This window comes from Salvelinus alpinus, chromosome 1, assembly GCF_045679555.1.
Source record: "Salvelinus alpinus chromosome 1, SLU_Salpinus.1, whole genome shotgun sequence".
NCBI classification, from domain to species: domain Eukaryota; kingdom Metazoa; phylum Chordata; class Actinopteri; order Salmoniformes; family Salmonidae; genus Salvelinus; species Salvelinus alpinus.
In genome coordinates, this window is record NC_092086.1 from 69,045,344 (window position 1) to 69,061,863 (window position 16,520).

At 43.9% G+C, this 16,520-nt stretch overlaps 1 protein-coding gene across 4 annotated transcripts in view; it reads left to right on the forward strand.

The window, feature by feature from the left end:
* LOC139584062 (long-chain-fatty-acid--CoA ligase 6-like) overlaps positions 1-16,520 on the forward strand; it is a 78,174-nt gene that overhangs the window by 43,475 nt on the left and 18,179 nt on the right. For 3 of the 4 annotated variants that reach the window (XM_071415591.1, XM_071415598.1, XM_071415585.1), the window contains 10 exons: positions 4,168-4,388; positions 5,379-5,496; positions 6,202-6,266; positions 6,890-6,991; positions 7,218-7,317; positions 8,101-8,279; positions 11,102-11,134; positions 12,063-12,114; positions 14,410-14,483; positions 14,796-14,873. In XM_071415591.1, coding sequence (XP_071271692.1) covers positions 4,194-4,388; positions 5,379-5,496; positions 6,202-6,266; positions 6,890-6,991; positions 7,218-7,317; positions 8,101-8,279; positions 11,102-11,134; positions 12,063-12,114; positions 14,410-14,483; positions 14,796-14,873 — 996 coding nt within the window. In that variant the 5' untranslated portion in view covers positions 4,168-4,193. Of the gene's footprint in view, positions 1-2,490; positions 2,637-4,167; positions 4,389-5,378; positions 5,497-6,201; positions 6,267-6,889; positions 6,992-7,217; positions 7,318-8,100; positions 8,280-11,101; positions 11,135-12,062; positions 12,115-14,409; positions 14,484-14,795; positions 14,874-16,520 lie in introns of those variants that run through there. The other variant, XM_071415596.1, reaches the window with a different exon arrangement.

A 16,520-nucleotide genomic window follows, 5' to 3' on the forward strand; every position in this document is an offset into this window, starting at 1 on the left:
CAGGCCTCTGAGGTTAGTGTGGTCAGCCAATACCTTCCGTTCCCAACCCTTACGCTACCGGTAGGTTACATGTACTGTATCCAAGGATTCAGAATAGACACAGTAGGCCTACATATGGAAAGAAACAGTACATCTTGGGAAAATCAGTGGTGGAAAAAGTTCCCAGTTGTCATACTTGAGTAAAAGTATAGATATCTTAATAGAAAATGACTCAAGTAAAAGTTAAAGTCACCCAGTAAAATACTACTTGAGTAAAAGTCAAAGTATTTGGTTCTAAATTTGCTTAAGAATCAAAAGTAAATGTAATTTCAAAAATATACTTCAGTATGAAAAGTAAAAGTATACATCATTTCTAATTCCTTATATTACGCAAAGCAGACGGCACCATTTTGTTGTTTTGAAAATGTACGGATAGCCAGGGGCACACACTCAGACATCTTTTACAAATGATGCATTTGTGTTTAGTGAGTCTGCCAGATCAGAGGCAGTAGGGATGACCAGGTGTTCTCTTGATATGTGCATGAATTTGACAGTTTTCCTGTCCTGCTAAGCATTCTAAATGTAACAAGTGCTTTTGGGTTTCAGGGAAAACATATGGAGTAAAAAGTACATTATTTTTACGACTTAAGTAGTACATTAAAGTATTTTGGCTTAAAAGTACTCTACACCACTGGTGTTCCTAATGTTTGGTATACTCAGTGTATATCTTGCTGTCTGTGTACCCCTCCAACCACAAATATCATGAGCTCACTGTGTCCCTAATGACCCAAATTAGGCTGTGTTAGACGACTTATGTGATTGGTCCATCTGATCAAGGTCATTATTGTTGATGATGACGATGTGGTGGATCGGGAAGTGGTGGTTGCCTGAGCAGCTCTTCCACTGTCCTCTGCCCAGTAGTACTCTTCCTAGGCTAAAGATAGCTGGCTCTGACCTGTGTGTGAGTGATCCTCTGCTAGCCTAGCATAGGGACAGGTTACAATAGGACAAAGAGTGCAGAGAAGGGACACTGCCTCTTGGATGAGAGGATAGGCTAACCCTCTAACAATGAGACAGATGCAATCTGGTGATGGGCTGCCATCAATAATGGAAGGGTCTACAACTGTTATCCCCCTGGTTTACAACCAAGCGTTCTTACTCTCCAACTGGGGTCATGACTTTTTGTACAGACACCCAGCCTAAAACCCCAAACAGCAAGCAATGCAGGTGTAGAAGCACGGTGGCTAGGAAAAACTCCCTAGAAAGGCCAAAACCTAGGAAGAAACCTAGAGAGGAACCAGGCTATGAGGGGTGGCCAGTCCTCTTCTGGCTGTGCCGGGTGGAGATTATAACAGAACTATGCCAAGATGTTCAAAATGTTCACAAGTGACAAGCATGGTCAAATAATAATCATTAATAATTTTCAGTTGGCTTTTCATAGCCGATCATTAAGAGTTGAAAACAGCAGGTCTGGGACAGGTAGGGGTTCCATAACCGTAGGCAGAACAGTTGAAACTGGAACAGCAGCAAGGCCAGGTGGACTGGGGACAGCAAGGAGTCATCATGCCCGGTTTGCCGTGACGTATGGTCCTAGGGCTCAGGTTCTCCGAGAGAGAGAGAAAGAAAGAGAGAACGAGAGAATTAGAGAGAGCATACTTAAATTCACACAGGACACTGGATAAGACAGGAGAAGTACTCCAGGTATAACCAACTGACCCTAGCCCCCCGACACATAAACTACTGCAGCTTAAATACTGGAGGCTGAGACAGGAGGGGTCAGGAGACACTGTGGCCCCATCCGATGATACCCCCGGACAGGGCCAAACAGGAAGGATATAACCCCACCCACTTTGCCAAAGCACAGCCCCCGCACCACTAGAGGGATATCTCTAGTGGTACTTTTGATCCTTAAGTATATTTGAGCAATTACATTTACTTTTGATACTTCAGTACATTTAGAACCAAATACTTTTAGAATTTTACTCAAGTATAACAATTGGGTACTTTTCCCACAACTGCCTGGCAGTATAATTCACCCTCATCAAGGCTGAAAAACCCCCACCAGAGATAGATATCGGACAGAGACAGAGTTCTAGCCTAATACTAACACAGCAACTGAAACAAGGAAGGTCAGGATTGTATAGAATTGCAATGTCTGTCAAATAAATTGCCATAAAAAGCACCATGTACCACATACCACTATGAGCAATACTAGTATTACCATAATGTTGCACATGACTCATCACTGCAAACTTGCTGTGGCCTTTCAATAGAGATGGTACTGAACCATAGGGATGTAGTTAAAAACACTCACAGGATATGTAGAGTCTACGTGTGTGAATGTGTCAGTTTTGTAGTGACAGAAGAGGAAGTGTGGCCTGTTCTGTTCTGGTAGATGGTTGATTCACATGGTGGCTACTGTAACTGTCATTTCTGATGTCTCTCTCTGCTGCATCGTGAACCAAGAACGAGGAGGAAGTGATTGTGATTGGCTGGGCTTGTGGTTCTGTGTGACTCATACCATTAGGGAAGAAACACAAATTCAGCATTTCAACTGTCTACCAACCAACCATACAGAATAATGTATATGATTCAGTGTTATTCAGTAATGTATATCTTAAGATAGCTAGGTGGGACAAAAACATGCCTAAGTAATAGTAAGTACATTTTTCCTCAATAAGGTAGCTATCAGCAAAGTCAGCAAAAAGTCAACTGCGAGTGTTAGTTCACGAAAGGGGTAAAGAGAGGGTGTGATGGGAGGGGTGCTGTCGGATTATTTAAGATACTCTTTGAAGAGGTAGGGTTTCAGATGTTTTCGGAAGCTGGTTCAGGGGGAAGCTGGTTCCACTATTGGGGTGCCAGGACAGAGAAGAGCTTTGACTGGGCTAGGCGGGAGCTGTCCTCCTGTAAATGTGTGTAGGGGGGGCAAGATACCAGACGTGGCAGGATGGAGTGCTCGGGTTGGGTAGGCTTTAAGCATAGCCTGAAGTTAGGGAGGGGCAGTTCCTCTTGCTGCTCATCCAAGCTGGGCTGACTTCCAGGCTGATATATCTGCCTGGTATGCAGAGATGCGTGTCGCCACCTGGATGTCAGAAAGGGGGAAGGAGAAAAGTAGTTGACTTCTAGTGCTGCACTATACGATAAATACTTTATATAAAGTGCAGTGAAAAAGTATTTGCCCCCTTTCTGATTTTCTCTATTTTTGCATATTTTTGATTCTGATAGTAATCAGATCTTCAACCAAAACCTAATATTAGATAAAGGGAATCTGAGTTTACAAATAACAAAAAAGGGTGTACTTATTTTACATATTTAATTAACAAACGACACCCAATTTCCCTGTGTGAAAAAGTAATTGCCTCCTTACACTCAATAACTGGTTGTGCCACCTTTAGCTGCAATGACGGCAACCAAATGCTTCCTGTAGTTGTTGATCAGTCTCACATTACTGTGGAGGAATTTTGGCCCACTCTTGCATGCAGAACTGCATTAACTCAGCAATATTTGTGCGGTTTCAAGCATGAACTGCATATTTCAAGTCCTGCCACAACAACTCAATTGGGATTAGGTCTAGATCTAATCCAAAAATTCAAATTTATTGCTTTTTAACCATTTTCATGTAGACTTGATTGTGTGTTTTGGGTCATTGTCTTGCTGCATGACCCAGCTACACTTCAGCTACAGCACACAGACGGATGGCCTGACATTCTCCTGTAGAATTTTCTGATACAGACCAGAATTTATGGTTCCTTCTATTAAGGTAAGTTGTCCAGGTCCTGAGGCAGCAAAGCATCCCCAAACCATCACACTACCACCACCATGCTTGACCGTTGGTACGAGGTTCTTACTGTGGAATACAGTGTTTTGTATTCGCCACACATAATGGGACCAATCTCGTCCAAAAAGTTCTCAAGTTTGCCCAAAATTCACCTGGAAGCACCTGGATGATCATCAAGACTCTTGGAAGAATGTTCTATGGACAGATGAGTCCCATAATGCCTGGCAAAAACCAAACACTGCATTCCACAGTAATACCAAAGGTCCAGCATGGTGGTGGTAGTGTGATGGTTTGGGGATGCTTTGCTGCCTCAGGACCTGGACGACTCTCTCTGCCTTTCCTTTTCACTTACTCTCCTCTCGACCCTTCTGTCCCCCCCCCCCCCCCCCCCCCCTCCTCTCCCACCCCAGAGTTGAGTTCCACCCTGATAGAGAGGATGCAGGCCCAGGAGCTAATGAGCAATCTACGGCTGCCTGAGCTGGACGAGTTAACCCAGTTCTTCCGCTCCCTGCCCACCTCCACGCTGGTGGGAATTGGTGCTCTGACTGCTGTGCTGGCCTACTGGCTGGCCACACGGCCACGCGCCATCTCTCCTCCCTGCAACCTCCGGCACCAGTCTGAGGAAGTGCTGGTAAGCCAGAGATACGATGCGATCAGAGGAGGCTGGTGGGAGGAGCTATAGGATGACTGGCTCAGTGTAATGGCTGGAATGGAGTCAAACATTCTTTCCAAGCGTTTGATGTGTTTCGTACCATTCCATGTATTCCATTACAGCTGTTACAATGAGCCGGTCCTCATATAGCTTCTCCCACCAGCCTCCTCTGGATGCGATACTCCACCTCGGCCCGTATTCACAAAGTGTCTCAGAGAAGGTGTGCTGATCTCGGGTCAGTTTTGCCTTTTAGATCATAAGGAATAATACAGGATGTACCTGATCCTAGATCAGCAATCTGAGACACTTTGTGAATATAGGCTCTGGGCACATTTACATTACATTTACATTTAAGTTAGCAGACGCTCTTATCCAGAGCGACTTACAAATTGGTGCATTCACCTTATGACATCCAGTGGAACAGCCACTTTACAATAGTGCATCTAAATCTTTTAAGGGGGGGGGGGGGTCAGAAGGATTACTTTATCCTATCCTAGGTATTCCTTAAAGAGGTGGAGTTTCAGGTGTCTCCGGAAGGTGGTGATTGACTCCGCTGTCCTGGCGTCGTGAGGGAGTTTGTTCCACCATTGGGGGGCCAGAGCAGCGAACAGTTTTGACTGGGCTGAGCGGGAACTGTACTTCCTCAGTGGTGTGTGTGTGCTTGTGTGTACACCAGGGCAGCACACAACAAAGGGGGCTGACTAAGACATAAAACCCCACAGAGGTTTACCTGAGGGTTAACACAATACCACTGTTACACCCACTCCATTTACCCTCATACACACATCATCACATCCTCACGTAAGTAAGAGAATAAAGGGTAACATTTTGGTCATCGAACCTACTGTATATTTGGACCACATTCAGAAATAGTAATGTTTTTACTTTGGTGTGTGTCTGTGTGTGTGTGTGTGTGTGTGTGTGTGTTCCCTAGCCTCATTGTGTCTATCTCCCCCTGTCGGTCTCTAGCATGAAGATGGGGGTCGCAGGTCCATGCTGGGGGACAGCCCCAATAAGCTGCTGGCACACTACCATGAGGATGCCAAGACCATGTACGAGGTGTTCCAGAGAGGCCTCCACATAGCCGGTGTGTACACACAAGCACACACACACACACGCACGCACGCACGCACGCACACACCCACGCACGCACGCACGCACGCACGCATGCACACGCGCGCGCACACACACACAAACACACATACTCTTACATGTGCAGACACAGTCGCAGACAGACAGACAGCATGTGTGCACACATGCACACACACTAGCACTTACTCAGACCACAGTGTCTGCATGAATGTCACATACGGTACATGCACACAAACATGTTTTTTTTGTGTGCATGTGGTCTGAGTAATATACCCAGACATTGACATTGTGGTCCGACAAAGTGATGGTGGCCTGCCTGTGTGGTCTGTCTGTGTGAGTGAAAAAGTGCCATCTAGGTTATCATGTCAACCGAGCGTGTGGGAATTAGTGTGTGAGGCCTAAAGTTAAACTGCAGACAGACTAGACCGTATATAAAGTAGATAGTATCTCTCTATATCTGGTTCTGAATGGGCTGAATGACCAATGCTGAGGTCCAACAGTCATGTTATTGTTAGTACACAGTGAAGAGATTGCTGAAGAGAACAAAATAAAAAGAATAGATAGCGGAATCAAAATGTACTGTACATGCGATACAACATAGGTGTCAGTCAAGAACTTCTGTGTTTTCATGTGATCGTTTGGGGGTTTCTGTGTTTTCGTTTTTTTCCCCTGACTCATCCTGTTGTTGTATTGTCTCTAGGTGATGGACCTTGTTTAGGCTCCCGGCTACCCGACCAGCCTTACAAGTGGCTGTCTTATAAAGAGGTAAGCACACAGTAGAACTACCTTTTGTACAGAACACTGAAGCACAAGAGCAGCTCTCTGCTTTGCATACAGGCTCTGTGTGGTCTATTCCTTCATAGGGCTAGTGTAATCTATAGCTCTGTGTGTAACTCACTCCTTGTGGTTTGTATTGCATTTGGAGGTGTGGCATATGGCGTCTCGACAGATCCACAGGTTCAGTTTACAGTCTCCCCTACCTCAAGGAGAGACGTCTGCTACTACTCAAACCTCTGTAGTAACACAGAGTTGAATTTGAAGTTGATTTACACTAAAGCTTTCTGTACAACTACTGAAATACTGTCCTTTTTACACACACATTTGAAGGGATTTTGGCTTCCAAACACAATCAAAAGTGAGGAATTCATTTTCAGCATTCTGTGTATGGAATTCTTTAATAGTATTTTCTCCTCGATGTTACTGAAAGGGATTTATTTAGGAGGCTTATAAACGCTTCAGCATTGGAATGCTGCAGCTGGATGGATTCTGCTCCAAATTTGAATCTATGACATCATGAGAATTGAACAGAGGATAGTATGTTTCTCTTTTATACTGGCATATTTCTCGTTTCCCAATATGCTCAGCTGCTATTTATTTTTCACTTCCAGGTCACGACCCGGGCGGAGCACTTGGGGTCGGGGCTGCTGAGCCAGGGCTGCACGCCGAGCCCAGATCAGTTCATCGGAGTGTTTGCACAGAACAGGCCAGAGGTGAGGTCATCATCACGGCGAGACACTGTTTGTGCGTCTCAAATGGCACCCTATTCTCCACATAATGCACTATATAGGGAATAGGGTGCCATTTGGGATGACATCTGATTCACAAATGTTTTGACGTGACGTACAGTCTAACAGCCCCGACTGCTCATGTAGAGGCTTTTTTATTCTCTTTATGGCGACGCTGACCTCCTCTTGACCTGTCTGTCTGTACTTGCAGTGGATCATTTCGGAGCTGGCCTGCTACACCTACTCTATGGTGGTGGTGCCTCTGTATGACACACTAGGGCCTGATGCCATACGGTACATCATTAACACTGGTAAGACTAGCAGCTTTCTGAGGTGTGTGTCCCAAGTGGCACCCTATTCCCTACACTGTTCACCTATGGGCCCTGGTCAAAAGTAGTGCACTACACAGGGAACAGGGAGCCATTTGGGACTGAAACTTGCTGTAAGTGTACTGCTGTCTACTCTATTCGCCCAAACCAATAGATCTTAGAATGTTCCTTTTGGTTTCATGGCCCAGTTCTTTTAATTATTTTCTTGATCAAGTTGCGTTGGCGATATCATGAAACACATACTACCTATAGATGTGTCTGAAAAGATCAAAAACTTTGACACTCAGCCTTCCCTTCCTGAATAACAGTTTTACCTTGACCAGAGAATTGTGTTTGGTCGTGTTTAAGTTACACAATCCCCTTAACTCCGCATACTCACTCACAGGAATCAGGCAAGGGCTCACCTTCGCCTTATGCTGCAGGTAATGAGCTCAGCTCAGTGGGTTTGGGAGGGAGCAGGTCTTGAGATCTGTCGTTACACTCTCCTTCTTTCTCCCATGACCTCAGGGCTTTCCATCCTCACACTAGTCAGACAGATAACATTAACTCACTTTCATCATGTTATTCATCATTTCCAATTGCCCCTCAGTGTCATAGTGCGTTGGTTTTGGCCCAGTGCCCCAACAGGATTTATCTCTGCTCCAAGGCCGTAGAAGGGCAATCTGTTTGTAGAGCAGTAGTTAGTTAGCTGTGTGTTTACTAGCTGATTGGATCATGTATGTGTGTTCTAGTTGTTACAAAAGGATCTCGTGTGCTGTCTTTCAGCCGACATCATCACAGTGATCTGCGACAAGCCTGAGAAGGCCCAGGTGCTGCTGGGTAACGTGGAGAGGCAGGACACCCCCGGGCTGAAGAGGATCATCCTCATGGACCCCTTTGACCCTGCCCTGCTGGAGCAGGGGGAAGGCTGCGGGGTCATCGTCCAGTCCATGCAAGACGTTGAGGTACGTAGGGAGAGTGTAAGGGGGCAGGGGGGATGGGGGAGTAGTGTAAGAGGGTAGGGAGAGAGGAGGGAGGGAGTGGGGAGAGTAGGGGCAGATGGAGATGGGAGGGAGGGACCTCAGGTAGGGAGGGAGAGGGGACTCAGCCCAGCTAATGTACTTTACGGAGTGGCTACAGTTCCAGATTTTGTGGCTATTGATACAGATTTCTGCGCAGGTGCAGTATTATTTTCTGTACCTAGCTGCTACCCACTCTGCTGCCTACTTAGCTTCTGCTCAGTGTTCCCACTGCTCCGCTGCCGCTTCCGCCTCCTTGACATGAAGGGGGAAACTTTATGTTGTACACTAAAGCAACACCCGCTACGATATGGCAGCATAATTATGACCATTATCATTGGAAATAGTAGGCAGCCGAAAGTAGTAGTTGACAAACGATGTGAGGAATAATACCTCACCGGGTGCCAGGCGATGCAAAACAAGCTCGCCCATTATCAGACTTTGTTTACCGGTCTGGATACACATGCTCGGGTTGCCTAGAACGTTCGGCTGGCCAGAGGTGGAACAGCTAGGTAGCTTACTCGTGCGGTACTTGCATGATCATTGAGATGCAAAATAGCAGTTAGTAGTGTCTATATGTGGTTAAAACACAGATTGTTTTTTTCCCCAATGCAAAACTCAAGTTGGGAGTTACATTCTTTTTTACAGGAACTGGCTAGTGGCTAAAATATGGCAGCAACTATAAAGATTAGCCTAAGAATATAAAGATGATTCACCAAACTATATTTTGAAAGAGGAGGCAAAGTGCTTTAAGCATATGTTTTCATTTCAGTCTTCTCCATCTCCACTAACTGAAGTTAATTGTAAGGATTTTTTTTCCATTAATAGTGTAAAATTAACAGCAATACAGAAAGAGTCAAGTGAAGGCCTAATTACAGACAAAGAATTTCTAGATGCAATTAAAGCCTTCAAGTCTGGGAAAACTCCAGGGCTAGATGGCATACCAGTTGAGGTATAGCAAATATTTTTCGATGTACTCAAAGTTCCATTATTAATGTGTTTTAACCACTCCTACAAAAATGGTAGACTATCATATACTCAGCAAGAAGATTTGATTTCACTATTACTGAAACAGGACCCAGGTGGTAAATATAAAGATCCAGTACACCTAAAAAACTGGAGAGACCTTACACTTCAAAGCCTAGCAAAATGCATAACGCGTAGAATTACAAAGGTATTGTCAGATATTATTCGTCCTATTCAGACAGGTTTTTTACATGGACATTACATTGGAGATTATATAAAACAAGTACAGGAAACAAGGGAACACTATGAACAATCGGGGAAACCAGGCCTGGTATTCATAGATGACTTTGAAAATCCCTTTGATAAAGTACAATTGGAATTTAATTTCGTACAATGGGTTAAAGGTATGAGAAAGTACTTTCTCAGAAAGTTTTACATTGTCAAAAGGAGTGAAACAAGGTTGTCCACTATTGGCATATCTATTTATTATGGCCATCGAAATGTTAGCTATTAAAATCAGATCCAGCAATAATATCAAAGGGCTAGAAATCCAGGGCTAGAAAACAAATGTGTCATTGTACGATGACGATTCATGTTGTCTTTTAAATCCACAATTTGGATCCCTGCACAGCCACATAGAGGATCTAGATATTTTTTCTAATCTCTCTGGATTAAAATCGAATGATGATAAGTGCACCATATTACGTATTGGATCAAAAAAAAAATACAACTTTTAAATTACTGTGTAGTTTACCAATAAAATGGTCCGACGGTGAGGTGGACATACTCGGATTTCATATCCCAAAATAAATAAATAATCTCACTGCAATACATTTTAATAGAACGTCTATTTGATAGAACGTCTATCACCCTGATTAACTATTTAGTCATACCCCAGTTTACTTATTTAATTATAGCCCTGCCTACACATAATTATAGCCCTGCCTACACCTAAGAGTGAAGAGGCGACTCCGGGATGCTGGCCTTCTAGGCAGAGTTGCAAAGATAAAGCAATATCTCAGACTGGCCAATAAAAAGAAAAGATTAAGATGGGCAAAAGAACACAGACACTGGACAGAGGAACTCTGCCTAGAAGGCCAGCATCCCGGAGTCACCTCTTCACTGTTGATGTTGAGACTGGTGTTTTGCAGGTACTATTTAATGAAGCTGCCAGTTGAGGACTTGTGAAGCGTCTGTTTCTCAAACTAGACACTCTAATGTACTTGTTCTCTTGCTCAGTTGTGCACCGGGGCCTCCCACTCCTCTTTCTATTCTGGTTAGGGCCAGTTTGCGCTGTTCTGTGAAGGGAGAGGTACACAGCATTGTACGAGATCTTCAGAAATATGAGGCAAAGATCGGTTACATCATCATGGTTCAGAAGCGGTAAAGATAGAAACGTAAACACCCCTGACATTTAGTTTGCAAAGAAAAAGACATCTCTCAGACTGGCCAATAAAAAGAAAAGATTAAGATGGGCAAAAGAACATAGACACTGGACAGAGGAACTCTGCCTAGAAGGACAGCATCCCGGAGTCACCTCTTCACCGTTGACGTTGAGACTGGTGTTTTGCGTGTACTGTTTAAATGAAGTTGCCAGTTGAGGACTGCTTCGGCATGCACTTTTTATAACAAAATTATTCCAGCGTGAAACTATGCAAGCCTCTCTTTTGTTGGGACATTACAGTTGTTCAGATATTCAAGCCCCTCTACTTCATCATGGCTGTAAATTGTATTTTATGATTCTTCTAATGATTATTTAACACAAGGTGTTGTGCTTCTTTGCATGCTGTCGTCCCATCTAGGCACTGGGCAGAGAGAAGCATAGAAATCCCATGGTAAGTGCAGTCTGTGTGTCTGGTTTGATTGTTTGACTGAGTAAGCATCTCTGTATCATTAGCTGCATCACATCCACACAGTCATAACCTACCCAGCTAGGGAAATAATTAATTAGTTGAGAAAAGTTCACATCGAGGTCTTCGCTGTAATCTTGTCTCTCTGTAATTATTGTCTAATCTCACACACTGGAGAAGAGTGCGTGATGCAACTTTGTGGTTAGGGAGCACAGAACACAAATTAGCATCTTCGAATAGCCTTGAGATGGATATTATCTGTCCCTGTATTAACAGGCAGAATGCAGGAAGAAATCAGTGTCGTGCCGACTATGTTTTGTTTTGGTTATATTGCAGACTACATATCTCTGGCCTGGTGACAGTTCTTCCGCCTAGACCTATTTGTGTTTGCGGAGAGAGTATTTGAATATGTTTACTTTTTCTCCATCGAACATTTGTTATTTTCGAGTACAAACCAATTGGTTTCCTTTGATCGCCATATGGAGCACTGAACTATGTGTGCTATTATGTAAGAATTGAGATCACACAGCAGACGTAAGGTCTTGCGAACATTCTTTAGTTGTCTTTTTCCCGTAGTAACCGCTGCTTGAAATACGTACCTTTGATCTCAAAGAGCACTTTGAGTGCTTGTGCTCTTCAATGGTGGAAAAAGTACCCAATTGTCAGTCCTACTTGACTCGAATAAAAGTAAAGGTACCTTAATAGAAAAGGACTCAATTAAAGTAGAAAGTCACCCTGAAAACACTACTTGAGTCATTACTTTATCTCTCTTTGCTGTCTTCTCTACAGTCACACCTTGCTTAAAATGCCAGAGATGGGCCATTGTGATGGTGATTATTGTCTAAAGATGATGTCAATGTGTTAAAGATCTCCTTCAGGGCTATATCCTGACTGAACGTTTGTTCCCCCACAGCCACCTACACCAGAAGACCTGTCCATCGTGTGCTTCACCAGTGGTACCACAGGTATGGTCATCCAGCCACCAGCCACCAGACACCCCAAAGGGGCTTATTCTTTCAAGCTGAATGCAGTGTTAATGTGTATTATCGCAGTGTTAATGTGTATTATCACAGTGTTAATGTGTATTATCGCAGTGTTAATGTGTATTATCACAGTGGTGGCGTGTGTCTATTGCTTCTCTCATTGTGCGTGAGATATTATTAACAGGAAGAGACCACCCCCCCCCCGACCATTTCAGACCAGGGCCAATGCCATGTGTCAGAGTTAATAGTATGGTCATGGTAGGGCTCCTAACACTGTTAGACTTCTGAGGGAAAGACATTTAGACATAAAAGAGGAGTTGTCTGGAATCTTAACCTGTTATTACAGTCTGGCCACAAACACAGTCACAAAGAAGATCAGGAGTAAGATTAGGAGAATCCAGATATTTTCCAACGAGGGTGGAAACCACAGCTTTAGTCACAGGCAGCGAAGCGGCCCACTGCAGTAGTGGAAAGAGTGCCACCTGTTGGTCTTTCAGTGTAACTTCCATTAGCCTGAAGCCTGTTTCCCCCTGGTGGATGTCTCTGCTGGTGCCCTCTTATCTCCTGTGGTCTGTCTCTGAGTGTGTTCCAAAAGTTGTTACAGGGTGGTATAACTCAGGCATTTTCCACCATGGCAAATACATATATTTTTTAAAGTGAATGTGTAATTTGAAAAAACAGGTGGCACAATATTATTGTTCTGTTAGTTCCTAGGCTGCTAATAGCTAACTGTTTGTTTTTCCATATACACTGAACAAAAATATAAACGCGATATGTAAATTGTTGGTCCCATGTTTCATGAGCTGAAATAAATGATCCCAGAAATGTTCCATAAGCACAAATCTTATTTCTCTCAAATGTTGTGCACACATTTGTTTACATCCCTGTTTTTGAGCATTTGTCCTTTGCCAAGATAATCCATCCATGTAATTGGCATGCTGACTTCAGAAATGTCCACCAGAGCGTTTGCCAGAGAATTTAAAGTTAAGTTCTTTACCATAAGCCGCCTCCAACGTCGTTTTAGAGAATTTGGCAGTACGTCCAACCGGCCTGAAAACCGCAGACCATGTGTAACCACACCAGCCCAGAACCTCCACGTCCGTCTTCTTTACCTGCGGGATCGTCTGAGACCAACCACCCGGACAGCTGATGAAACTGTGGGTTTGCACAACTGAAGGATTTCTGCACAAACTGTGGGCAAATGCTCACCTTCAATGGCCACTGGCACGATGGAGAAGTGTGCTCTTCACGGATGAATCCCGGTTTCAACTGTACCGGGAGATGGCAGACAGTGAGCGGTTTGCTGATGTCGACGTTGTGAACAGAGTGCCCCATGGGGGCGGTGGGGTTATGGTATGGGCAGGCATAAGCTACAGACAACAAATACAATTGCATTTTTACAATGGCAATTTGAATGCACAGAGATACCGTAACGAGATCCTGAGGCCCATTGTCGTGTCATTCATCCGCCGCCATCATTTCATGTTTCAGCATGCCATGTCGCAAGTATCTGTACACAATTCCTGGAAGCTTAAAATGTCCCAGTTTTTCCATGGCTTGCATACTCAACAGACATGTCACCCATTGAGCATGTTTGGGATGCTCTGGATCGACGCGTACAACAGAGTATTCCAGTTCCTGCCAATATCCAGCAACTTCGCACAGCCATTGAAGAGGAGTGGGACAATATTCCACAGGCCACAATCAACAGCTTGATCTATGCGAAGGAGATGTGAACTCTATGCGAAGGAGATGTGAACTCTATGCGAAGGAGATGTGAACTCTATGCGAAGGAGATGTGAACTCTATGCGAAGGAGATGTGAACTCTATGCGAAGGAGATGTGCTGCGCTAAATGAGGCAAATAGTGGTCACACAAGATACTGACTGGTTTTCTGATCCACATCCCTACCTTTTTTTAAGGTATCTTTGACCAACAGATGCATATCTGTATTCCCAGTCATGTGAAATCCATAGATTAGGGCCTAATGCATTTATTTCAATTGACTGATTTTCTTATATGAACTGTAACTCAGTAAAATCTCAGAAATTGTTGCATTTTGCGTTAATATCTTTGTTCAGTGTATATCTACCTTGGTTGTTTTCCATGGATTGATACTGTATGCGGCACCCTTTTCTCTATATAGTGCACTACTTTTGACCAGTAGTGCACTATAAAGGGAATCGTGTACCATTTGGGACAGAGCTAATGCTCATTGTTGAGAGCAGCTATAGGGGGAGAAGTTCATTGAGTTTTTTCTGAATCCCTCCTCCGTAGGAAACCCAAAGGGAGTCATGCTGACACACGGGAATGTAGTGGCTGATTTCTCAGGCTTCCTCAAAGTCACAGATGTGAGTTCAAACAGACTATGGTGTCACAGACCCTTTCTTTGGGGAAATTTGCCTTGCATTTATCTTTAGTAGGTACTTTTCTCCCATTTCTGTAACTCTATTAGAGGCAAGGCTCACTAAATTGCTTCAAGTCCAATATCTTACATGGGACAATAAGACACAGATGTATTTATTTATTTATTTATTTATTTATTTATTTTCATTTATGTTTCTCATTAGTATCATATTTGACAGTTTAGTGGTGGGAAACAAATGGTTCTGAACCTGTCTAACCACCGCTTCTCTCCCCCATGCTTGTCTGGCGTGCCACAGAAAGTCATATTCCCAAACCAAGACGATGTTCTCATCTCCTTCCTGCCTTTGGCTCACATGTTTGAGAGACTCATTGAGGTAATGTCCCAAACAAAGTCCACACAAGGCTTTGAGTTGTATTATTATAGTTGGTGTGTGTGTGTGTGTGTGTGCGTGCGTTTCCAGACCTGAAGGATCTTGGCAATTGCCCTGGTCCTCGGCCGCAATTGACCTGGTCCTCGGCCGCAATTGACCTTGCTATCTGGGATGTTAACTTTGCCATAGCCCGTCAGCTCTTTACTGATACCCTATCTGCTGCCTCTGTAAAAGCTGGCTCATACAGTTACGGGTGTGTGCTTTATTTCATCCGTTTCTCACAGCTACAGGAAACTTGAGTCCCGATTGGCACCCTATGTTATATATCGCACTACAAAGAAAATAGGGAGCCATTTGGACCACAAGCTTGGTCTGTTGTTTCCTGTAGCTATGGACAAACACAGGAAACCACCTCCCAGACATGTTCTTCACGTTCACGAGAAGACACACACCCAGACAGTGTTAATGTGTGGGACTTCTATGCAGCAATGCAGATACCCACGAGTTAATCCTCAGAAGGAACACCTCATGTTCTGTGTAGAACTCCGTGAGTAGGCTATGCCTATGCTGTGATATTCCTAGGGCAGCAGGTGGCCTGGCGCTTAGAGCGTTGGGCCAGTAACCGAAAGGTCGCTGGATTAAACACCCGAGCCGATAAGGTGAAAAATCTGTCGATGTGCACTTGAGCCTGGCACTTAACCATAATTGCTCCAGGGATGAAGTACTGCTATGGTTGACCCTATAAAACAACACATTTCACTGCAACACTGTAGATGTGACAATAAAACATTTATGCCACATGCAGTGTTATGATACCTGCCAGGGTGCTGCAGTCTTATTATGCAAATCACGTCTGTCAACACGGAGAAGAAGAGAAAAGGCGGTCCCTGCAGAGCCTTTCCTCCAAAGTAGGAAATGTTCCAAAGATGGGATTGAATTAGGGTCATGGCTAGAAGGGAGTAGCAGGTTAGGAGAATTAACATAGCAGGTTAGGAGAATTAGCTTAAGGTTAGACAAGGGGTTAGGGTTAGCTAAAATGCTAAACATTTCCACTTTTGACGTTTATTTGATAAAAGCTGTATCCCTTCTAACCATGACCATGTATTAGGTCAGATCCCCTTTTAACCAAATGTCTAATTGTTAAGAAACAGAGAGGAGTGTGGAGGTTATAAGTTACTATCAGCCATTTGGTTTTTAGGAAGGATAAAAAGGTACTTCTAAAGTGTATAAACAAATCTGAAACAACTAGGCCAAAAAAGTACACAATGCCCACACTATTCATTGGGCTATTCAATTGTGTGGGATGTTTGTGTGTTTTTGTCTAGTCAAGGGTGTTTGTAGTGTCTAGGTGGTTTTGGTAGAGTTTATGGGGTTGTGTTCAGTGTAGGTGTCTAGGTATGTCTATGGTTGCCTGAGTGGTTCTCAATCAGAGACAGCTGTCTATCGTTGTCTCTGATTGGGAGCCATATTTAAGGCAGCCATGGGCATTAGACAGGTTGTGGGTAATTGTCTATGTTTAAATGTTAGTAGCGTGTGTCTGCACTTTCGTTTTGTAGCTTCACGGTCTTTTGTTAGTTTGTAAAAGTGTTTCGTTTCGTGTTCATCTTCGTCAATAAAAAGGAAGATGTATTCGTATCACGCTGCGCCTTG